The following is a 21143-nucleotide window of genomic DNA, read 5'->3' as shown; positions in this document are numbered from 1 at the left end:
TCTGCTGCACAAGGTCGCATGCACACAGCGGCACAACCGGATAAAATTGTCTCATATCATTAATAACCGGAAGAAAGTTAAACCACATATGGCCTGACAATCATCTGACATGGAACAGGCCCAATGCATCCATCCCGAGACAATGCGCACTCGACTGCAACTTTCCCAATCTTTTATTGTGGTTCACACTAGTGATAGCTTATTACAACTACTCCTACTAGCTAGTAATATAGGTGAATAAATCATTCACGTAGTTCTAAGTCATCGATTTAAGGATTTAAATATGTGTTATATGTTATGAAAAATATATCATTAGATTTCTACATGAATGACATATCTAAATAGTTAAATCGTCGACCTAGAACTACGCGAATGATTTATTCATCGAGACGGAGGTAGTACTCCATTCTGATTTACTAGTCCTTTCATAATTTGGATCATATTTTGATCATAATTTTAACTAATAGGACATAATCTATACTTAGCAAAAACAATATCATTGAAAACTACATTCAAATACAAATCAAACAATATAAATTATGATGACATGTATTAATATTTTGCTAATGAAATACGATGGCAACTAAGGCTGGTTGTAATGAGGAGTATCATATACTAGTATCATGCATATGATATTAGTGTATGATAGTACCTCCCTAATGCATAGTATCATATATTAGTATTATTTACTATTTTATTTATTATCATGCATGACACATATTAGCATATCATTTATAATGATATGGTATCATGATATGATACTCAACATTCTCTTTCTTCATTTAATTCTATGGCACCTCATCAAAATTGTATAGTTGACATGCATGATACTGGCTATGATACTATCATTACGACCAGCCTAATATACACACAAAGAGGTACTGGTACTGGCGAGAACCGAGGAGGAAGCCAAAGACACGAGAGATTAATGCGTAACGGGAGATCCGACTTTTCAGGGACAATATAGGAAAGCTTCCACGTTCCTGGCCTCTCCTTGAGGAAATGACAAAGAATTTACGACTTGTTCAAAGGAACCGAGGGAGTATGCTGGATTAGCGCAGTGGTGCCATTAAGACACTCGAGGTCGAGGTCAACTCAAAGACTTAAGACCCACTCTAGAGTATGGACCCTGTAAAAATGGATGGAGAGGGAGAGAGAGAGAGAGAGAGTATATATGGTACTACTAGACATATATGCTAGTGGCAGTAGTATGCTCGATTAGCGCAGTGGTGCCATTATGACACTCAGAGGCTGAGGTCAACCCAAAGACTTTAAGACCCGGTCTCGAGTAGAGTAATATGAGAAGCGCGCGCGTTCGGGAAGGAGATCGCATCACGCTTCACTTGTACTACTCACTAGACTCCAGACTTTGCAGAATACTAGCTAGTAGGAGTAGCTCCCAGGTCTGTGAGGACGATCAGTGTCCACCATTGTTCACTCAAGCTAAGTGAACAAGCCAGTGGGTACAAGATGAAAAAGGGCAGGAGGAACGACAAGGGTAAGATGCTTGCGGGCAAGGCCGCGGCAAGGGCTCTCGTGTGGCTTCTGCTTCCTGTCCTCGTCTTCGTCGTGCTCAACTCCCATCACATGCCGCAGGTTCCTCTTCAAGCAACAACTCTTTGTAAGTCCCCTCAATTACATTACAAGCAACAACTCTAGGTTTCGAGTGTTCATCTGATCTATACGTGTGCGCACTCATCTTCGATTCATTTGTCCCAAAGACTCATTACTCAAACTCTTGGCCCATAGTATGAATTGACGCATCTCCTTGTTTTTTGGTCTCCTTTATATTATATGCTCAATTTTAACCACAGATTTATCTAACAAAATGTTAATGCATGTCATCAGAAAAAAATTACATCGCTGAAATCGTGTTTGAACATAGTTTCCGATAATATTATCTTTACTATGTATAACTCATACTTTTATTAGTTAAAATCATGATCAAAATATGACCCTAAGTACTAATACGAGGGGGGCGGAGGTAATTTAACATATCTGTTGCAACGCGAGTATGTATACTGCCCATGAGCTTGAGCGTTCTCTAATTAGTTCATTGGTTTTGGCACTAACAGTAATATGGGTTGATCCTTGGTCTAATTCAGATTTGGTCGGTCATGCATCAAGCGAGCAGACGCCCGTCGGTGCACCACCTTCTCCCGCATCAGGCGATGAAACGCCCGTCAACGCACCACCTTCTCCCGCAACAAGCCACCATCCTTCCCCCGCATCACGCCCCGGCGTCGTCAGTGCCAACAAAAGTCAAGCCCGTCCACGAGGTAATTAATTACCTTTTCGATCTCTCCAAGAATGACAAGGTACTAAGAGGGTGTTTGGATACGTTTTAGTCCCATGACTAAAAGTAGTGGGACTAAAACTTGCTAGCCTCACCCATGTTTGATCCAAATACTAAAGAGACTAAAATCAAGTTATTGAGCATTTATTATCCTTCAAACCCTCCAATCCAGAACTCGCATGTGTTAAAGGAGAGGCATTAAATGATGAGAGAGAGGGCTAATACATATTTTAGTAGGTTTCCTATGACTAAAAAATTTTAGCCTCAAGACTAGTCCTAGCCTCTCTTTAGTCAGGGGTGCTTGGAACTTTAGCCTCTAAAAGAGATTATTTTTAGTCCGACTAAAAATAGTCCCTTGGATCCAAGCACCCTCTAAAAACTAGTAAAAAGAAGTTTCTTTCTACTGATTAATAACTCTTGTGTGCATCTTACAGATACAGATGTGGCAGCACCAAGAAGCAAGTCAATTTGCAACTTCAGCAGTGACCGCATGGACATCTGTGCCATGCAAGGCGACGTCCGTATGCACGGCAAATCTGCCACCGTCTACGTGGTCTCAGCGTCTGAAGACAGCTACTGGCCAGAGAACGGGACGGTGAAGATCCGCCCGTATCCGCGCAAGTCAGAGGAAGGAACGATGCATGCTATCCGGGAGGTGACCATCCGCTGGAGCGGGCTGGATGCGCCACGGTGCACGGTGACGCACGACGTCCCCGCGGTGGTCTTCTCCACCGGCGCCTACCTCAACAACTTTTTCCACGCCATGACCGACGGCATCATCCCTCTCTTCAACACTGTGAGGGAGTACGATGGCCGTGTCCAGCTTGTGATCACCGACTACAACCGCAAGTGGGTTGACAAGTTCCAACGCATCCTCGCCGCGCTCTCCAGGTACCCGGTCATCAACTTGGACGCCGATGACAAGGTGCGTTGCTTCCCGTCGGTGCACATCGGCACCGAAGGCCATAAGGAGATGGGGATCATCCCTGCTCTCTCCCGCAAGGGCTACACGATGACGGACTTCCGAAACTTTCTCCGGTCGGTCTACTCACTGAAGCGTGAGTGGTCGACCCCTGTAAACCGGACCTCCGGTGACAGGCCTCGCCTCCTCATGATTCTGCGCCGCAACTCGAGGGCGTTCGCGAATGAGGCAGAGGCCGTCGCAGCTGCCACAGAGGTCGGCTTCGAGGTGGTGTCGGCAGAGCCGCAAGTCGTGAGCGACATGGCCCGGTTCGCAGAGGTCGTGAACTCCTGCGACGTGATGGTTGGCGTGCATGGCGCGGGGCTCACCAACCTGGTGTTCCTCCCGCGCAACGCGACGTTGGTGCAGGTCGTCCCGTGGGGCGACATGAGCTGGGGATCCAATGCTGCCTTTGGTGCACCGTCGGCTGACATGGGGCTCCGGTACGTACAGTACGAGACGACCCCGGAGGAGACGACGCTCAAGTACAAATACCCGAGGGACCATGCCGTCTTCACCGACGTCGCCTCCATAAACAGGCAGGGGTATGGTATGACGTGGGAGCTCTTCCTCAACGGCCAGAACATCACTCTCGACATCGACCGTTACAGAGGGGTGTTGCAGAAAATCTACCATGATAGTATAATCGTCGATCCTTCATTTAGTTCTGACCCGGTCGTCGAAGCGCCACCTTCTCCCGCATCACCCGGCGACGTCCTCGATGGGATCAGAGGTAATTAATTACTTGATCTCTCCAGAGCACCGAGGTTCAGTCAGCTTGTTGGAAACACAAGTCTGCCTACTCAATTGAATATATGTACTGTAATCTGTTGCAGATCTCCAAAACGAGAAGGGGTTGCAAGCCATGAACGCGGGAGTAGATGCCTCTTTGATAAAATCAGGTACGTACAATGTATGTATACTGCATATCCAAGCACTGGGTTGTAGTACAGTACCAACGTATTATAGAAATTACTCCTAATTACTCCCTCCGTCCCATAATACAAGAGCGCTTTCGACACTCCCTCCGTCACATAATACAAGAGCATTTTTTACACTAGCGTGCTAGTGTCAAAAACGCTTTTGTATTATGAGACGAATGGAGTACTAATTGGAGGCATCTTTCAAGCCACCGTGTTAATCCTAGAAAACATGCCATAAATAACCAAACGATTTGAATTCAACAAAATAACCAAACGATTTGCACATGGTTCTAAGTTCCTGCAGTTGAATCTCTACGTCTTTACATTTTCTATTAACATTTTTTTGCGGGTGACATTTTCTATTAACATATACTGTATAAACATTCGCTTACACTTTTTTTTGTAGCCGATTAGCCCTTTGCTAGTCTATATGTGTATGTGCCTCTCAAAGCAGAATCCTAATAGACTAATCTACTCCCTCCGTCCGAAAAAATTTGTCCCTCAAATAGATGTATCTAGCACAACAAGCTTTTTCTGATGGAGAGAGTATCTACTACGCAATCAGAATCTCTATCACTAACTAGTTAGTGTAAAAAATGTGCGAAAATAGATACAATAATATGACCATGCAATTTTGTTTGGCCCAATGCTTAATACGAAAACATCAGAGAGATAAATATAGGGACTTATGCACTGTATATTGAGTGTCCATATGAAATCAATATGATAGTAAGTCAGATATTTCTTTCGGAGGCCACACCACAAGATCCCGAACTAACAGTAAACAAGAAAGAGGCAAAAATGGTCAAAGAAAATTGATTTCTTTTTTCAAACATACATGAATGTCTCTTTTAACAATGTAGTGAATTTTACCAAGAAACAACATATGTAGTGAAGTAGGTGAAGATATTTCATGTTAAAACTAGCCTTCGTTTAGAACCTTTTTTTTTGGCCCAGATCACAACATCTTTCTTTTGTTCATGAAAAGTTTCGAGCATGTTAAGACCTGAACATGTTCATTACAAAATTCTTCTTAAATTTTCAAAATATTAATTGTTTTTACTATTTACCTCCAAAACACTACCTACTAATAGTAACCATATAATTGTCAGAATACATGTATGAGCCCGTGCATGAACCGATGACTAGTAGAGTATATAATAAAGGGCTGCCCATGATGGAATGATCCAACGGCAATTGGAAATTTCCTAAGAGTGACAAAAGAAAACCTAAGAAAAGTTTCTAACTAGTACTAATCAATACTTCCTCCACTCACATATATAAGATGTTGTACAATTTGTTTCTGATCCGGCTTTATATAGACGCATTTTAGTTATTTGTTCACTCATATCAGTTGGGTTTTCTTTTTGTAACAACTCATTTCAGTACGTAAGTAGTCCATATCAAAATATCCAAAAAGGGAGTAACTCTTTTATGCATGATACAGATGTGGCAGCACCAAGAAGCAAGTCAATTTGCGACTTCAGCAGTGAACGCATGGACATATGTGCCATGCAAGGCGATGTCCGTATGCACGGAAAATCCGCCACCGTGTACGTGGTCTCGGTGTCTGATGATAGCTACCGGCCAAAGAATGGGACGGTGAAGATCCGCCCGTACCCGCGTAAGTCGGAGGAAGGAACCATGAATGCTATCCGGGAGATGACCATCCGCTGGAGCGGGCTGGATGCGCCACGGTGCACGGTGACGCACGACGTCCCTGCGGTGGTCTTCTCCACCGGCGCCTACCTCAACAACTTTTTCCACGCCATGACCGACGGCATCATCCCTCTCTTCAACACTGTGAGGGAGTACGATGGTCGTGTCCAGCTTGTGATCACCGACTACAACCGCAAGTGGGTTGACAAGTTCCAACGCATCCTCGCCGCGCTCTCCAGGTACCCGGTCATCAACTTGGACGCCGATGACAAGGTGCGTTGCTTCCCGTCGGTGCACGTCGGCACCGAAGGCCATAAGGAGATGGGGATCATCCCTGCTCTCTCCCGCAAGGGCTACACAATGACGGACTTCCGGAACTTTCTTCGTTCGATCTACTCGTTGAAGCGTGAGTGGTCGACCCCTGTAAACCGGACCTCCGGTGACAGGCCTCGCCTCCTCATGATCCTGCGCCGCAACTCGAGGGCGTTCGCGAATGAGGCGGAGGCCGTCGCAGCTGCCACAGAGGTCGGCTTCGAGGTGGTGTCGGCAGAGCCGCATGTCGTGAGCGACATGGCCCGGTTTGCAGAGGTTGTGAACTCATGCGACGTGATGGTGGGCGTGCATGGCGCAGGGCTCACCAACCTGGTGTTCCTCCCGCGCAACGCGACGTTGGTGCAGGTCGTCCCGTGGGGCGACATGAGCTGGGGATCCAATGCTGCCTTTGGTGCACCGTCGGCTGACATGGGGCTCCGGTACGTCCAATACGAGACGACCCCGGAGGAGACGACGCTCAAGTACAAATACCCGAGGGACCATGCTGTCTTCACCGATGTCGCCTCCATAAATAGGCAGGGGTATGGTATGACGTGGGAGCTCTTCCTCAACGGCCAGAACATCACCCTCGACATCAACCGCTATAGAGGGGTGTTGCAGCAAATCTACCAGGATAGTATAATGGTTGATACTTCAGCTAACTAGATGACCCGTTGCGCCTTAATGGAAAGACCTAATGCAACCGAGAAGCGATGCGGTCTATATGAAACACGTTTCATGAATTGTTCGCATCGTACGATCTCAATTGATGACATGCGACATTTGTCAATACTCGGGATATTACATGATATAGTTCATTTTCAAGGTACATATGCAGGAAGTGTTTACAAACATTCCGGAAGTTCTCAAACTATTTCTTTAAGTGCTACTGAATATTCTTGAACATGCTGAAACTATTTCAAAACCTTTTTTGACAAATTCTGAAAGTGATCGGTCTGATTTTGATACTCAAACTATTTCTAAAGCGTTCGTAATGTTTTGCAGTCTGAACATTTCACATATGTTTTACAAATACCCCCACACATTTATACGTAAATGTCACATCTTTTTTTGCCCACACATATGTTAATACAAATATAAACACTTATTGTTGTCTTGAATTAAGAAATGCAATACCAACAACATCTCGACCTAATACAAACACAATAAGAACGTAGTGTGTGAAATTATATCAACATACTAATTCAACATAGGCATCTAAGCAGCAGGGGTTCACCACACATAGCTTCGAGAGAGATGCCACTAGTGAACCTATGGTCCCCTGGGTCTATTCTCCATAACTTAAAACAGAGAAAAGTAGCCATGATGTTTTTACTTAAGTTTTAGATTTACCATGCATGACAAACTAAAGTTTTCCATCACTTATACTGAAAAAAGAAGTAGCCATGATGTTTGGACCTAAAAAGTTGCCATCAGCTAAATCCTAGATTTCCCATGCATGACAAACTAAAGTTGTCCATTACTTATACTTGGAGAATTAGCCATGATGTTTTACATAAGTTTGCCATGTAGCAAAACCTATATTCATGCTCTAGTAAAATAAAACTGGCGTATATTTGAAATTCTTGTGTATTATATCTAACATACAAAAAACTGCAAGGTACTAGAAAGTTAAACTACAACATGTCCAAGAAAATCATATATATCAAACATATAGCTAAAAAACCAAAATTTGCCATGAGTATAATAATAATAATAATAACAATAATAATAATAATAATAATAATAATAATAATAATAATAATAATAATAATAATTCAACCAAAACAATTCGATTTTGTATTTACGCAATGACTAACTTGACTGTAATTTGTAATTTCGTGAACTCGGTCAGAATTCTCCACCTCTGTACTTACCAAAACCGAATTACTTGTCACCGAGTCGTGTTTTAGAGGGCCGTCCCGTCACGTACAACAAACCGGTCCAACGAGTCACCGCTGCTTCACTCGCTGTGGCGCGTATGTTCTTTTAGCAGTAAACCCAAGCTTTATTGAAGAGTATTAGGGTTTACACCCAATCATCTGTAGGGGATTCGTGGGGAACATTCTAGCAAGGAGTGTCTCGACGAGTCCTCCATATCACATATGTAATGATCCGAGTATGGCATCTTTCTCTTGCGACGAACAATTTCAGTTGGAATAGATTGTTGACGCCAAAGAAAGTTGTGTACCTTTCATGGCATGTCAACTCGCCATATAGTAGCCCATGCTTTCCCTTCCCTTCTGCGACATGATCAGATGATCATGTGGTTCCTTTCAACCAGTTTTCTCTACGAACCTTAGTCGCCGCCAACATTCGGTGTGTGGACCTAATGGAAAAAATCTCATTCTTCTCAAAATTCCAGGCCCAAAAATCATGTGTTCTTAATGCACATGGGGATACCCATTATTGCATCATGGCCGGCTGCTAAGAACACTTGGCCAATTATCTTCTGTCGCCAAGTGGCAGTCGTATTGTCAACCACCAACATGGGTGGGTGGCTGGATAGACACGCAGACGGTCTCAAAAATTCATCTCGTTGAATCCATTGGTCGGTCGGGTATATGGTCCATTGCCAATCCTTCTAATCAATCCCTAACAGAGAACATCCCTTCCTTCACTAATTGAGCGCCACAACTGTGAGGGGTGGGTGCCCACCTCAGCAGTTAGGATTGATGAATTAGGGAAATAAATCGCTTTTAGCAATCTTGCACATAGGGATTCAAGTGTCTGCAAAATGCGCCATGATTGCCTCGCTACTAAAGCAAGATTAAAAACCTTAAAGTCTTGAAAACCAAGGCACCCCATAAACTTTGGTTGTGTCATTACCTTCCATGAGACCCAGCTCGGCCTAACGCTTGCCATCTTTGCTGCCCCACACAAACTGTCGAGTAATTTTGTTAAGGTGCTCACATAGTCCACTGTGTATCTTGGAACAAAGCATGACTTGATATGACAGACACTTCTTTTCCTGCTAATGGGAGAAAGGAAAGGACCACGATCTGTTGGCATGGTTCCCGGATCAGAAGAAAGGGAAACATATCCAACAAGAATTGAACTAAAAAGGTTATTTTGAGGGGATGATTCAAGCCATACCCGGAGAAGACCACCGCCGGAGAGAACAAAGGCAGGAACACCGAGAATAGCGATGAAGAGAATTCGTCGAAGCCTCCAATCCGACAAACGAACCCAAAAACACACCATGTAGGACTAAACTAACGGATATACAAATGGGGGAGCGGTGCCAGGCCCCATTCCCCTGCTTCTCTGGCCGGGCGAGCCGCGGAGGACAAACGGAGAGGAGGCGTCAAAAGAATAGGAACGAGCAGAGTGGCGCAGAGAGAAGCCGCAGGAGAGAGAGAAGAAGGAAGGAAAATCGAAAGATAGCGTTAGGGTTACTAAAGGATATTGGCTTATGTAATGCCTTTGCACATCATACACGGTCGTTTTACCGAAAAAGGCTTTCGCCCTGCTTTATATATAAAGCAAACCGCCAGAGAACAGTATCCAACATAGGAGGGCACAGCTCAACAAGCCCTAAAAACACACACGCCCAGACACAGCACCGGGTGGGGCAACCATAATAGGCTAATTAGGCTCGGGGGGAGGCGGCGGAAGCGGGGGTGCCAGACGAAGCGCCATCGAGCGGAGATCGGCGATGATGGTGTTGATGGCGTCTCGGTCGGAGGGGTGGCTAAGCGGCCGCCAGAGCTGGAGGAAACCACACATTTTAAAGACATCGTCAGTGGAACGTCGAAGGGGAACATGCTGAATCACAAGCTTATTGCGGACCGCCAGAGAGTTCACACTAGCACCCCAATGGTCAGCCACCTAATGTTTCGGGCCGACGGGGGGCGGACTGGATCTCCGCGAAGAGGTCGGGTGTTGATGGCAAAAATCGTATGCACAGCAACACACTCAATTCCTGAAGTGATCAACAATCTAGCCGGTCTTCTCTTTTGCTGTCTTTTGCTGTATGAGGAACAGAACGGCCTTCTTCTTGCTGATCTCAAAGAAAACTTGATTCTCCTGGACGAATCTTCAAGGATCAACGGCAAACGGAACCTGACGTCTAGGTCCCGTTTTCCGGGTGCAGCGGCGTAGGGTTGGCCTACTGCCACGGCGATCTCTGAACTTGTAGGCAAGAACAGAGGAGTCGATGGGGAAAACAAAAAGAAAAGAAAAGCTATGCGTGGAAATAAAGTAGATATGTTTTTGTCGATGTTGGGTGTCCCTCTACCGGCCTCCGACCCTACGTATATATAGGGCGATCTGGACTTTGATCCTTTGATCGATCAGGGACCGATCTGGTTACAACTCTGTTTTACAAGATTTGGTCCTTATCTGTACATTCAAAATCTAAACAGGAACCTGGTTTCCTTGATAATAAAAATAGTATAACCAGCGACGTCCGCTCCTCTCTGTGCTCCAAAATAATCAAGCATATCTCAACCGTAGCCCCGTCTTCATCTTATACCTGATGGTGGTTGTACGTGAACAAAACTGGAGTCTAAACCTTCAACTTCCTGTACTCTTACCTCCCCAACTCCATCAGCGTGTGTATATCTTCAGTTAAAAAACAATCTTCAGCTTAGCACATTAGCATCATGATCCATATTTTTAATCTGCCAAATTTGACTATCAACAGATGCCCCCCTGTTTTTTGGTAAAGCTTGCTTACCAAAAATCATCTGTACCTTGCATCATAATCATTAATCAACATGTTAATCATTTAGCTCTGACTTTGGGCGATGACTAGCATCGGCATTTGAATTCATTTTCCTCAGGACGATGGTAATCATGCACCGGCCATGTGTATTGTATTTTCTCAGGGCGATGATAACCAAGCATCGGCCTCATAATACTATCATTCAGGCATCTTGCCAAACGCTTGGATAATACTTTTTCAAGTACTTCCCATTAAGAGCTCTGGGCAATTTTTCTCCTTGCAAACCTTGCACTAAATAGGAATTTCCAGGGACGACTTCTAAAATTTTATATGGTCCTTCCCAATTTGGTGACCACTTTCCAAACTTATTATCCTTGGACCCAACAGGCAAAATCGTTTTCCAAACCAAGTCCCAAACTTGCAAACTGCTACTCCCTCCGTCCTAGATCAATTTGCAAACTTGCAAACTCCTAACTAGGAAACATCCATTTCTATGACAAATATTTTCGGACGAAGGGAGTACAAGGCAGATCAATTTGGGGTTACACCTGAACTTACAAACCGTTCCTTCCATTCCATGAAGAAACAAATTATATACGTCACGAGGCAAAAGCTCGAGGATCCCATATCGTGCACAAGAGTGTCACTTCAGGTGTAACTAAGAAACATGCAAACCATGTACTCCCTTCGTCCGAAAATATTTGTCATATAAATGGATGTATCTAGACGCATTTTAGTTTTAAATACATCCATTTTTATTCATTTCTACGACAAGTAATTCCGGACGGAGGGAGTAAGTGTTACTTCTGCTGGTTTGAAGCAATAACCTTGGCAATGAGCTCGTTCAAAACAGAGGGATAAGTCACGATTATATGCTGTCAACCTTTGCTCGCGATTATTGTCTGCAAACACGAGGGAGACTGGACTTGGATAAACTCCAGGCACACCTCCTTCAATCTGTGGCAGTGGTGCTGCTCAGCTAGGACAAGAATGGACGCCACTGAGCTTACACAACTCTTTTTCACATATGTACTTGAGCCGTTGGACGTCATATCTATCTGCTGCTACCAATAAGTTTTGAAGCCATTGCCGCCACATTTCATACTTTACTCCCTCCTCTTCTGTAGCTTCTGACATTTCATCCTCCTTCATGTCGGGGAATGAGTCTGCGTAAATGAAGTTAAGCAAAGCCTTGAACGCTATTGCTTCCATGTATTTGATCTGTATGACATCGAGCGAGGCAGATCCCTCCTTCATGTGTCCAAAGAGTTGTGCCATGAAGACTTTAGATTGGGCTGCAAGCACGCATCGGTGCACAGTGAAAATCTTGCCGCCGACCTTGAACGTCACATCAGCACCAACCTTATTGTGAAGGAGACTGTTAAGGTAATGGTGCATATCAGGCAGGAGCACTTGGGTGCCACGGGCATCATTCTCGGCATTGCAGACCATGATGTCACGGCGGATGGTGAAACAGTCATCCTTGTCTAGATACATTAATCTTTCAAGGGCATTTGTTTTCATAAACTTGTAGCAGCCCCAAGAAGAGGCATCGGAGGAGAAGCTCCATGTTTTAGTTCCATGAATGTACACTGGATTCTGCCACGCAACCTCATCGACCAAACTAAAGCTAAACTTGGCTTCCACATGCTTGTCATCGTCATCGAGACGGTGCACGTAGAGAGAAGCGACGTCAGTGCGATCCGAGATGATGTCGTTGGGATAGTAGTTGATGGACCAACGATGGCCTCCCACCCCGAAATCATGAGAGATGATGCTCTGACCATTGGGTGTCTCCTTCTTGGTACGAGCGTAACCCGGACCACAAGCAGGTGGTAACCGCAGTCTGAGCTGGTGCCGACCAAGGTCATGGTGGAAGGGCACAGCTTACCGTCGTCCAACACGGATACGCCGGCAAACGACGACATGACCAACTCGCTGTGCCTGTGCGTGGACGTCGCTTAGCTTGCCCCGACGGCTGGTGTGTGTCTCACGTTATCACGAAGCCTATGGTACGTCTGCCTATCAGGCTATATATATGGCCGATTCAGAATAAGCAATGCTACACGCACGGAATATTTTTACTGGGTGTTACGGAGTGGCTTAGCTGGCTGATTAAAAGTAAACTGACGGGCGCGGGGGGCGGGAGGGGGGGGGGGGGGGGTAGTTTGGAAAGTGTCCGTATTGCTAAGTAAACTGCCCGCGTGTCTACGATTTTTGATCCAGAGTAGTATCATGTAGTCCTACACGATGCTACAACAATGGAGAGATTTCATACGGAGTTCATGGAATAGTTGAGGTGGACCAATAGAACAGAACTGTAGTTTGGGAAAGGATGGGCCGCACCCCCTGAAAATCAGGGCCGGCCCTGGGGGTATGGCGGCGGGGCGACGGCCTAGGGCCTAGGCGAGGAGGGGGGCCCATGACAGAGTATATATCTATATTATAGCCCAGCAAAAAATAGGTAAAAATAATACAAAAGAACTAGAGAAAAGAAATAAGATGGGCTAGGCCCATCAGATAGCTAGCAAACCATCACTGATCGATTAACGAACACGAAGTCGCGAAACGACACCGTGACTCACGCCAGTTGGCAGACAGACGACTGCTCGTTTTCCTTTTTCTTCGTAGGTTAGGTTTGTCAGGCGCCGTGACGCCCGTCGACCTCCTCGCTCCGTCGCTCGGCGCCTTGCCATGTCATCCTCGCCTCGCCTGCCACTGGCCCGCTGCCTGCTGGAGCTGCACGCGCGGCGCGCCGCACGACAGTCCAGCAACCCAGCAGCCGGCCATTCGGCATCCGGCAAGGCGGCACCGCGGCAATACGTATACAAGTATACATCCGACTGGCGACTACAAGTCTTGAAGTCTGCAACGCGGCCGTCCCCAATCCCAAAAGTACGTTTGAATGTTTCCATCCATGTTGCTCAGTTCCAGTCCATCCCCCAAACCCTAATTTGACAATTTCAGTACTTTATTTATTCTTTATTTAGTATTTAATTACGTATTCAACTATACATCCATGATCCATCCTCCAATTTCAGTATGCATGAAGTTTTAAATTTTCTAATTCAATCAATCATTTTTTTATTATTCTATGTACATGTCTAGGGTTCCAATCATCCGATGTATAAATTCCTAATTCTTTGTATCCTCTTTTGATCTTTTCTTCATGATTTTAAGACATTAACCTGCCATGTTACCTAAGAAGAAGCAATTGTCGGATGCTGAAACAAGAAGGAAAAAGAAAGAAAGTGATCCGAAAATTCTACCATTGAAGGATTCTTTGAATAAGTTCTTTACATCTTCAAGCAATGTTGATGTCATTGAAGAACAGGGGCAAGAAACTACTCCCGAAGAAACCTTTTTTGAAGCACTAAAGTATTATTGTTGTCGATGGAGTCAGTCTAATCTGGTTCTTATTTGAGGTAATTAATCATGTCATGTTGGTTTCATTTTGCGATTTTTTAGTATTATTGTTGTTGATGGAATCAGTTCGAATTTGGTTATTATTGTTCTCGATGAAGTCATTTGAATTATTATAGTCAAATTTTAAACTAAAGATGTGTGACTAAAAGTTACTCTTAATAAGTCATATATATAACGCACACGCATACATATATATGGTCTTAGGACTTAGGACATAGGGACCCATGTCGTCGAGCTCGCCTAGGGCCTCCCAAAACATAGGGCCGGCCCTGCTGAAAATCAGGGGGAGAGAGAGAGAGATTTGTTAGAAGAAAGCCCCGCCCTGTGATACTCCATGAGTCTAGCATTTTCGAGTACAACTCGTATGGCACAACGGAGGAGGACATAAATTTAGGAAAGTCCAGATCGGACTCAGACGGAGGAGGACACAACGCTGGAGAGAAACCTCAGTTTGGATGTTGTGCTCTGCAGTAATCGACATCGGTCAGAGTTCATGAAGGACGGTCTCCTTCTCTTCATGCCCATCCCCGATGTTGTCCTCAATTTTCCATTCCAACATTCAGCTAACAACATGTTTTCACTGCTATATTTTTGGACCTTATCCCCTCCTGAGAGAGAGCCGGAGTGTCGTCCCCCCACGGGCGACTCGGGCGGCGACACCAACCCCCGTCCTCTCGCCTTCTCCTCCCTTCCCCACCGCCGACGGGAGCCGCCAGGGCAAAGCCCCTCGCGGTGGTTGGCGGCGGGGCACCTCTCTCATCCTCTCGGGAGCGGTCGGCTTGGGGCGACCTGTCCGGACGGAGGCATCGGGCCCGGCGGCGGTGTGCTTGTAGGATGGCGACGCGACGGCAGTTTGGGCAGTGGCTCGTGACATGGCGGCGGCGTTGGTCCAAATCTGTGTTGCAGGTGGCGGCTCTGGCAGGCCTTTGCCAATCTTCTCAGTGTGCATGCCACGTGTGTCCGTGTGTGATTAGGATGGCGGCTCGATGTTGGTGCGGCTGGCTGGACGGTGGTGGCATTGTTCTTCGTGTAGCCCACGCTCCGGGACGGCGGTGTTGGGGAGGCCTCAAGCACTCGTAGCCTGTGTTCGCGGTGTGGCAATACATGAAGGTGGTGGTGGACAACGTTCGGCCGCACACATGTATAGGGAGCCGAGCTAGGTTGTTCTTGTGCCTTTTGTTGGACCGTCACCGTTGGCCATCGACCATGGCCAGAGGGGCCACCTAACCCCCACCCCGGTTCCATCGGGATTGACTGGGGATGCAGGTGTGGACGCTTCCTATCCTCGAGGTGTCGATCCAAACCCGATGGCTGATGCCGAGCTAGGAGTGAAAGGCTGGGTCTTGTGCTCTTCTTATCATGGTTGGAGTGTTGTGATATGGATGGTTGGCAGTGGCTCGGGACATGGATGTCGGGAGGCGGCCTCAGATGTTGATCCACATGGTTGACTCTCCGGCGGGCACAATAGAGGCGGTGGTGGCTATGCCTCTTGGTCGTCTTACGGCAAGCAAACACTTGCAAAAGGGAGTGACATGCCTCAAGTACATAAATCATCGGATCATCCTTTGTCAGTTTATTTTGTACAAGAAGCGACTCTAATTTTGTCATCATCTGTGAATTCCTAATAATGAGTGGCAATGAGCAAGAGATGAACACCACACTAGAATAAATATAATCTCATTGCTCTCTGTACAACATATATAGTAGTACCAGGGGAAGAAATATTGGAACTTCACTTATATCACTGATATGCGCAGACACATACTGATATTGGAAAGAAATATATGAGTGCCAGATACGCGCAAGAATAAGCGCGACAAGCTGAATCATACAAACACTTATTTCAGACACTTGGAGGAGGGAACAAGAATCAGCCGAGATCATCATAAGCCGTAATCTGGAGAGTAAGGAAATACGCCATTGCATAACCCTGGAATATCAGAAAGGAGCAGCTAGGTAGGATCAATTAATTGCATACCCATCACTTAATACCGGCATACCTCCAAGTAATTCGACCAAAACATATTTTGTTTTTTTTTAGAATAACGGTAAAAAAACCTACCAGTGATCCAAACATATTTATTATATAAGGAAAAAATTATAGCCCATGTGGCCCAATCTGTGCACTCAAAGCTTTTCCCGGGCTTTACTAAATTGACAACATCTGTGCTAAAACATACACCAGAATGAAAGTCATCTCTTTGGGTACAGAGCACAACTCAAACATTGGACTTTGCAAAACCTTTGGAACTCTAACCAAGGAGAACATCAACCACCCACGTGAAGGTTGCTGGGTACTTAATGGATAAATATTTCACACTAACGCTGTCATTGTGATCAGCAAAAAAAAAAACATTTCCCCTAAATGCAGGTTCATAAATTGCCTTTCCGAAAACATCATCATTGCATAACTAATAGTAATATACGGGACAACAAATGCACAGATAAATATACGAGGATAAATCGACTAGATAGGAAACTTGCACAATGCTGATGAAACCATTGTCCCATATTCCCTGAAGAAACAATTGTCCCATATGTTGCATTTTCTGATCCAGTATATAAGCAAATTAAAATGTGAGACAAAAGCAAGACACACAGACTACCATCTCTAGTGGATTCCAAATACGCATAAGAGCATCACTTCATATCTAAGGAACATGGGTACCATATCCAGAGTGTTACTTCTGCTGGTTCAAAGCAATAAGCTTGGCAATGAGATCCTTCAAAGCCGAGGGATAGGTCGTAAAGACATTATCCCAGCCACTAGACTCCATTACTGTTAGCAAACGCGAGGGAGGCTGGACTTGGAGATACTTGAAGCACGCTCCCTTCAACCACCAGCAGCGGTGCTGCTCGGCTAGAGCAAGAGTGGACATGACTGAGCTCACACCTAGGCGTTCAGAAAACTGCTTTTCACAGATGAACTTGAGCCCTTGGACATCATATCTGTCTGCCGCTACCAACAAGTCTTGAAGCCATTGCAGCCGCATTTCATCCTCTTCTTGTCCTTTTTCCACAACTTGTGCTTTGTCCTCCTCCTCCATCTCAGGGAATGAGTCTGTGTAGATGAAGCTAAGCAAAGCCTTGAACACTTTTGCTTCCATGTCTTTGATCTGTATGATGGCGGACCTAGTGGTACCCTCCTTCATGGGACCAAAGAGTTGTGCCATGAACACCGTGGATCGGGCTGCAAGCACACACCTGTGTGCGACGAACGTCTCACCGCTGACCTCAAATGTCACATCGGCACCCACCTTATTTTGAAGGAGACTGTTGAATTGGTGGCGTACGTCAGGTGGGAGCACCTCGTCGCCGTTGGCATCATCATCATCGGTGTTGAGGACCATGATGTCACACCGGATGGTCAAACAATTACCCTTTAGATTCACCGATTCTTCAAGGACGTCTTTTTTCATGAACTTGTCCAGACGCATAAAAGCATAGCCGCCGAAGGTGCGCGTTCCAGTTCCACGGATGTACATTGGCTTGTGCTTCTCAACCTGGTCGATGAGACTGACACACACCTTTGCTTTCACAGTCTTCTGGTAATCCTCATCGTTATCAAGAACTGAGACATGCAGAGAAATGTAGTCGGCACATTTGGAGCTCTCCCCGTTAGGGTAGTACTCGATGTACCATGTATGGCCTCCTACGACGAAAGCACGGGAGCAAATGCCCCTTCCACTGGGTGTCAGTTCTTTGGTAAGCAAGTAGTCTTGGACCACAAGCAGGTGGTACCCGTAGTCCGTGCCGGCGTCAACATCGTCGGCGGTGGAAGGGCTCAGGTCGCCCTCGGCCAAGAGAGTTATGCCGGCGAACGACGACATGACGGACCTGCGAGCCGATCAGAAATCACCATTGATTGAATTAATAATTCATGCAAGAGACGATACGATCAAAGCAGAACAAATAGCATATTAAATAGTTGTGCTGCTAATTCAGTCGCTAGACATTGATTTTTCACAAAAAAGAAACAATTGTCTGGAATTTGCATGAGCTCAAATCTATGATTGGGCAAAAAAGATGAAATTTACAGAAGAGATCCAAACATGCTCCAAGATCAAGATGTTGCTTAGGCTACAGATCGATGAGTGTCTCCCCCAAGATGAGTGGTATTAGTAGACAGACAGCTCATATGAACAATATATAGGCTGGAGAGTTGGAACCGATTAGCTGGGGCTGGGGGCAAACCTGCCTCGCTCCTCGCCGGAAACAGATCGAAGCAGCGCCGCCGGCTGGTCGGTGTGTGGTGTGCGGCCTAGATTTAGTTAGGGTTTATTATATGATGATTGGGCTTTTGTTTTAAAAGCCTCGCAGCCCACGGGCTGAAAAGCCCATTGATCACCGTTTGGGGAATTTGGCACGCGAGGCAAAAAGATTATCGATACAGGTCCGTCCGACTCCCAGGCTCCTTACTCTGGTCTTGATGATATTTGCGACAATCCGCTCTTGCTGGTGTTCCCCTTGGTCACCTGGCCAAGGTTGCAACCGACTCGGCTATTGTCTTCCGTGGCGAGAAGGGCCCGGTCTTAGAGCAGCTTGTGTCCCTCCAGGCCAAAGAGATCCTGGAGGGCCACCTCGCGGCCATTCGGGCTCGCGAAGCGGAAGCGGCTGCGGAGGTTCCTCCCTCTACGGCCTGTAGGGCTAGTGGGCGGGGCCTCCCCGCGATCGACCCGGGTGAGATTTGTGGTCGGACGCGTTCTCGTACTGCCCAATTGCGTCATGCTCTTAGTGCTTCCACCACAGTTGGGTCCAGGGAGGACCCATTAGATGAGTGATCATGCGCGCTTTATTTTAGAACCTGCGGGGCTTCGGCCACGATGGCCGCCGCAGGCAGCTCATTGAGTACATGCGTGATGAATCCATAGATGTGGTTGCGGTCCATGAAACAATGCGCACGGAGTTCTCCCTTGCAGAACTTGAGCGCCTTAGTAGACATCTATTCGCATGGCACTGGTTGCCATCTAGTGGAGTGACCGGCCACTCCAGTGGCATCCTTCTCGAAGTGAAGGATGCCACATTTGAGGTGGGACCTATGGATCGTGGATCCCACTCCGTCAGCATGGAGGTCTGGGAACGCGATATGAATTTCAAGTAGGAGATCATCGTGGTCTACGGCCCAGCCGACCATAGTCGCTCCGTCGCTTTTTTGGCCGAACTCCATGCCAAGATTTCTTCCGCGACCCTACCGGTAGTGGTCGGTGGAGATTTCAACCCTCTCCGCTCCCCCAAGGAAAAGAGCAATTCGCGTGTTGATTATGCGGAGATGAATCGGTTTAATGATTGGGTTGTGGATCTAGGTCTCCTAGAACTGGATGGGGTCGGGGCACGGTTTACCTGGACTAATCGATAGGTTTCCCCGACCCTTAGTGTACTCAACCGCGTGTTTGTCTCACCCGACTGGGAGCTCCGGTTTCCTTTGGCCTCGCTCCAGGCGATTACTCGCATCGGGTCCGACCACGTTCCCCTTCTCTTGTCTTCTAGGGATGAGAGACCACAGCCTCCACCGCGGTTTCGGTTTGAAACTTTCTGGCTCCGGCAACCGGGCTTTATGGCTGCCGTCGAGACTCATTGGGTCTCGGCTTTAGCCGAGCCCCATAGGCGGATGTCCACTCCGGACGAATGGCACCACCTTTCCAAACGGTCCAGGCAATTCATGAAAGGGTGGGGTGTCAATATTGGGCGAGACCTCCGTCTCCAAAAGGCCTCTCTTCTCGAGGAGATTCGTGCCCTTGACCTTCGTGCGGATATCTCCAGGATTTCCTCTAATGAATGGGCCCATAGATATAACCTGGAAGACTCCCTCATGGAGATCTATTCCAAGGAGGAGGAGTTCTGGCGACATCGAGGTTCTGTTAATTGGGTGTTGTTCGGCGACGTCAACACGGCCTACTTCCAGGCCATCGCTAATGGCTGTAGGCGACGATGCTCCATTCCCCTTTTATGGGAATGGGGCCAACTATTCCAAGATCATGCTGGTATTCGTTCTCTAGTTGACGACTTCTACAAGTCGTTATTCGTGGGGTGCCCTCGAGGGGGTATCGCCCTGGCGGACCATATTTGGTCTCCTGACCAACTAGTTTCCCCGGAGGAGAACGCGGTCTTGCTCGCTCCATCTGATGCCGCGAAAGTCGAGACCTTTGTCAAAGCCATGAACCCAGCCTCGGCCCCAGGTCCGGATGGGCTTCCGGTTCGCTTCTTCTAGGCCTTCTGGCCGATGGTTAAGGACCTTATCCTGGACCTGTTCCAGGATTTTGCTAGGGGAACATTAGATATGTCCCGGCTTAATTACGGGATCATCTCTCTAATTCCCAGGTGCCAGGTGCTGCTGACATAAGGAAATTCCGGCCTATCACGGTCCTCAATGTGATATTCCGGATTTTGACTAAGGGGCACGCCACTAGGGCGGCCCTAATCGCCCCTCGGATCCACCACCCGAACTAGTCTGCCTTCACGAAGGGCAGGTTTATTCTGGATGGGATTCTCGCTCTCCACGAGGTCATCCATGAGGTCAAGAGCAAGCACCTTTGTGTGGTGTTCTTCAAGATTGACTTCCATAAAGCATACGACATCGTTCATTGGTCCTTCCTTCGGGAGGTGTTGCTCAAGCGTGGCTTCGACTCCCACTGGGTCGCGAGGGTGATGCAGTTAGTGACGAGCGGCCGCACAGCTGTGAACATCAATGGGGAGATCGGGCCTTACTTCTTGACTGGCCAAGGCGTCCGGCAAGGGGATCCGATCTCTCCGTTTCTTTTCAACCTTGTGGTTGATGCTTTGGCCTCGATCCTATACTTGGCCAAGCGGGCCGGTCACATTCGGGGGATTTGTCCCCACCTTGTGAACAATGGAGGTCTGAACCACCTCCAGTATGCGGATGATACCATTATGATGGTG

General features: G+C 46.8%; 2 protein-coding genes and 2 pseudogenes across 3 annotated transcripts; 2 read left to right on the top strand and 2 right to left on the bottom strand.

The window, feature by feature from the left end:
- The first annotated feature begins 1347 nt into the window (after positions 1–1347).
- LOC147967249 (beta-1,2-xylosyltransferase XYXT1 pseudogene) lies at positions 1348–3998 on the top strand (annotated as a pseudogene). The gene is made up of 3 exons (XR_015609326.1): positions 1348–1621; positions 2106–2279; positions 2731–3998. The product of XR_015609326.1 is annotated as a beta-1,2-xylosyltransferase XYXT1 pseudogene (transcript).
- LOC125515675 (alpha-1,3-arabinosyltransferase XAT3) lies at positions 3858–7057 on the top strand. The gene is made up of 3 exons (XM_087529379.1): positions 3858–3990; positions 4094–4159; positions 5628–7057. The coding sequence occupies exons 2-3, from the start codon at positions 4123–4125 to the stop codon at positions 6815–6817; spliced, it is 1227 nt and encodes a 408-aa protein (XP_087385505.1). The 5' UTR covers positions 3858–3990; positions 4094–4122; the 3' UTR covers positions 6818–7057.
- Positions 7058–11620: 4563 nt separating this feature from the next.
- On the bottom strand, positions 11621–12748 carry LOC125514466 (BTB/POZ and MATH domain-containing protein 3-like; annotated as a pseudogene).
- Positions 12749–16808: 4060 nt separating this feature from the next.
- Positions 16809–18076, bottom strand: LOC125513289 (BTB/POZ and MATH domain-containing protein 2-like). The gene has a single exon (XM_048678366.2). The coding sequence runs from the start codon at positions 18074–18076 to the stop codon at positions 16928–16930; it is 1149 nt and encodes a 382-aa protein (XP_048534323.1). The 3' UTR covers positions 16809–16927.
- Positions 18077–21143: the final 3067 nt, after the last annotated feature.

Source organism: Triticum urartu, chromosome 6A, assembly GCF_056163025.1.
Source record: "Triticum urartu cultivar PI428250 chromosome 6A, HENAU_Tu73, whole genome shotgun sequence".
NCBI lineage: Eukaryota > Viridiplantae > Streptophyta > Magnoliopsida > Poales > Poaceae > Triticum > Triticum urartu.
This window is presented reverse-complemented; position numbering and strand designations above follow the sequence as displayed.

Coding starts and splice junctions, on each gene's coding strand:
- LOC125515675 (XM_087529379.1), top strand. CDS start 4,123: ATGAACGCGGGAGTAGATGCCTCTTTGATAAAATCAG. Junction 4,160..5,627: donor TGCCTCTTTGATAAAATCAG/GTACGTACAATG, acceptor TGCATGATACAG/ATGTGGCAGCACCAAGAAGC.
- LOC125513289 (XM_048678366.2), bottom strand. CDS start 18,076: ATGTCGTCGTTCGCCGGCATAACTCTCTTGGCCGAGGGCGACCTGAGC.